Source organism: Meleagris gallopavo, chromosome 4, assembly GCF_000146605.3.
Source record: "Meleagris gallopavo isolate NT-WF06-2002-E0010 breed Aviagen turkey brand Nicholas breeding stock chromosome 4, Turkey_5.1, whole genome shotgun sequence".
Taxonomy (NCBI): Eukaryota; Metazoa; Chordata; class Aves; order Galliformes; family Phasianidae; genus Meleagris; species Meleagris gallopavo.
In genome coordinates this window covers 40,729,622-40,733,405 of record NC_015014.2, presented here as the reverse complement: position 1 = coordinate 40,733,405, position 3,784 = coordinate 40,729,622, and the positions used below count along the sequence as shown (strand labels likewise).

Genomic DNA, 3,784 nt, shown 5'->3' with positions numbered 1-3,784 from the left:
TTAGAGAGTGAAAGAGGGAGAGAGAGAGCAAAAAAGAGAGGGAGAGAGAAAGAGAAAGAGAGAAGATCTCCAAAAGCCCATAGTTAAAAGATATTCTACTTGTTTGCTTAGAGAGGCTTCTGTTTAGACAGTTCAACAGAAGTAGTAAATGGAGCAAATACATGACTTTTATTATTTCAGAAAAATATCAGAAAATTGAGGTGTTACTGAGCTGAATATTTATTTGCAACATAAGATTCAGTTTTAACAGGAATTAAATTCTCTAACTTTCCCTCAGCACAGTCCAACCCAGGAGTGCATCACCTGAATCACTGAACATCACTTATCTGAACACTTCTTTTTGCTGCTGGGACTACTTCAGAGCCAAGGATGCCAATGGGGAGAACTGAGACTGTTGTGATATCTCTTCTGTGCTTCCTATCTTGCTACCTTAACCAATGTTGGAGAAAGATCAGATGAGATAGAATGAAGTTGCTTGCATACATAGATGAGGAAAAAAAAAAAAGAGAGAGAGAGAAAAAAAAGAAAGAAAGAAATAGAGACAGAAAGAAAAGAACCAAGATGTGCAAAAACAGGAGCCAAGGGACAGAAGGAAAAGACACAAAGCAGGACTAAAAAAAAAAATAATAAAATAAAAAAAATGGCATTTTATCAATACAAACACAAGCTTCCGGAAAGACAGGTAAGCCCTCCTGCCAGCACTGCAGTGCAAAGCCCCCGTGTGAAAGAGGCAGCAGAGGTGAAATGAGTCTGAAAATCATAGGATTTTGAGAAAAGCACTTGAAGCGAGTTGCAGTTTCACATCCCTGCAGTCCAGGGAAGAAGCTGATTTGATTATCTAAATTCTACCAATTCTGGCTGTGATAAAAGCAGAATTATTTTCTAGGGTGGCAATACAGGCTTTCATAAAATTCAATTTCTAAAAAAAATTGTGGTCTGTTGAGTTTGTTATTCTTTTTATTTTTAAATCAGCTGCAGCAATACTTTAGTGATAATGCTGCCATTAGAAACCATCAAATAGGTGATGGGGGAGTGGGGGCATTTAACACCATTTTAAATGCCAATACTTATTTTATTGAATTAGATTAGGTTGGTTTTCGTTTTTTTGTTGTTGTTGTTGTTTGTGGTTTGATTTTTTAAAAACAAAGGTTGCTTGAGGTTATCTTTACCTGTGATGAAGCTAAATGAGATCCGAAAGACACACTTCGTGCTTCAGAGCCTCTGGAAAGGAGGACACTGCCAGCATCTGCTGTAACACGAACAGCTGGCAGTTTACCTGTAACAGCTTTGAGCTTCTCTGCCTGCTTGGTACTCTCTGCACAATAGAGAAAAAGTAAAAATAGAGGGAATAAAATGCATTTTGTATTCTAACAGCATTTTCTGAGATTCTAGTAATAATAAATTTCACAGCAGATACTTTGATACAATTTTAAGTTTCCACGATATTCAAAAATCTACTCAAAATGATTAAATGTTGTTTTTCTGAAAGAATTTCTTATTTGTTTATGCTTTTTTGTTTGTCTATTTGCTTGCTTAAGAAAATATTGCTAAACATTCCTGGAATATTATTTTAAAATTCCCAAAGATTATCTTTTTTTAAGGAGAAAAAAATACAGAAGTCTTGAACCTATCATTTTCTGACAGAATCAACCAACTTCTTTTTGTTTTGAGTATAAATCACAGTCTTACCTCTATTAGAAACTCAAACTCCCAGATTCACACTATGTTGCTAGCAATCTCCTGCTAACGGCATCAGTTTGTAGCAGTAATTTAAAAACAAAAGCACATCACTTCCAGTAACAGAGTTCTTTTAGTCAATATTCTGACTTTTTTACACTTCTAAAGCAAAACTTTCTACAAATTAGTAGGAAGTCATTTTAGGTGCATTTGTAGGGTGGTTTCTGGTAAGACATTACATATATAACAATGCTGCACTACAAATATACATATTTCTCAAGTTTCACTTATAGGGAAAAAATAATTATCCAAATTAGATGTTACGAACTTCGTATCTAAAAAATATCAAATACCTGTGACATTCGTTTCCAAATGTTTTTTGATCAGTTCCTCCAATATTCCAATTACATTACTCCATAAATGATCAAATATTTCAGAAGCCACAGCATCCTCGATACAAGCCATTGGAGAAACAGGAGGAATGCCATGCTTTCTCCTCTTCTCAGCAAGATGTATTTTCTTTTGCTCCAAATGCTCATCATCACTAATAAAACATAACATCTTTTTCATCAAGTCCTGTGTACCTGCATACATCTTCAACAATCCACAGGTGATCAAAGAAACAACTTTATGTCCAACGTTTAAGTTAAACAACATAAATGTACATAGGTCGCTCTGAAAGTAATGCCTCCAGGAAAACTACAACAGATAAACATAGCCACCACCATTAACTATGCATTTTCACTGGAGATGAACAAGATCCTGTATGCCACGCTTATAAAAATCTGCACCACTGGAGGTGAAGCATTGTTGTCACTGCTGCAATGTGCCACTCAGAGCCTCACTGTGCTCACATCTACTCTTTGGTCTCCATCAACATTCAGCAGCATTGATAAATGTAAATGGATGCAATTGTTCCACACAGAGGAACTCATTGACACACACCTTTGCTTCATATGCACTTTCATGCCAGGCATCATTCTGTCAGACTGCCTCTCTGCTGCCATTCGTCACACAGCAACAACATGTAATGGAATACTGGTGGGAAGGTGCAACCTCTACTGCCATACCAACAACATCCACTTCTGACTTTGTGGACCAACATAATGAAATGGGAGGCATTACTTTCCAAGCAGCCGATGTATTTCAGAATTGAATCACAAGAGAGACAAGAAACAAGAGGCACAAAAAAGGGAAAAACACCTTCACTTAGATCCCTCTTCTAATCATTTTGCTTATGCAGTAAAACAAAGTGATTCTTAACTTCTAGGAGTACATTTAATCCCAAAATCTTTCCAAAAAAGCATGTACCCATATCCTTTTTCAAAAACAGGACTAAATGGTCTATCTGGATCTCACTGGTTCCTCAGCTTTTCAAAAGCATGTCTTTTTCTGCAAGTGCATCAAGCTTGAACACGAAAGATAAACTTTTTGCCCTGCTAGTCCTACTAAAGTATGCTCTCCAAAAAGGTCTTTTAGAAAATAGCATGTTATGGTCTTTTTTCTGCTCAGCAGCCTAGTTGCTGGAAAATTCAACCAGTCCACTGGAAAACTGGCTTGCATATTCAAGAAGACACTTGTACTACTCATTACTCAAGAGAATGTTCTAAATGCAGGCTTTATTCTGCACCTCTTGCAAAGCTGTTCTACAATGCACAACAAGGATTTAAGATTCATTAGGGCAGACACTGAAAGCACATCCAGTGTGATGACCCTAAGCAATCTCGTGGTCAAGGCGTTCACATGAAGAAAGCAGATTCCTTCATCCTACAGCCTGTCTCAAAATTAAATAGACTTTTTTTTTGGATCTCCATGCAAAAAAATGCCTCAAAGCAATTAGTGGTTATGAGACATTTCTCTGACATGAGATATGTGAGTTTGGAGCCATTAGAATGACAACGTACCTAGTCCTCCACATGCCACTGAGTGCTCTGACCACTGCTCTACTGAATAAAGAAACAGAAGGAACTGTATTTTAAGAAGAGAAATCCAGTTTATGAACCCTGACTGGGCTCAATGAGAATTTTTCATGATATTCTTAAAAAAAAAAAAAGATATATATATATATATATATATATATATATATATATATATATATAGTTAGTTA

The 3,784-nt window shown here is 36.3% G+C and overlaps 1 protein-coding gene across 1 annotated transcript in view; it reads right to left on the bottom strand.

Moving 5' to 3' along the window:
- Positions 1-3,784, bottom strand: part of FAM149A (family with sequence similarity 149 member A) — a 26,742-nt gene that overhangs the window by 3,935 nt on the left and 19,023 nt on the right. Inside the window, exons 8-10 of the mRNA XM_010710064.3 lie at positions 2,031-2,221; positions 1,170-1,315; positions 312-425 (exon numbers count right to left, since the gene is read on the bottom strand). Coding sequence (XP_010708366.2) covers positions 312-425; positions 1,170-1,315; positions 2,031-2,221 — 451 coding nt within the window. The remainder of the gene's footprint in view (positions 1-311; positions 426-1,169; positions 1,316-2,030; positions 2,222-3,784) is intronic.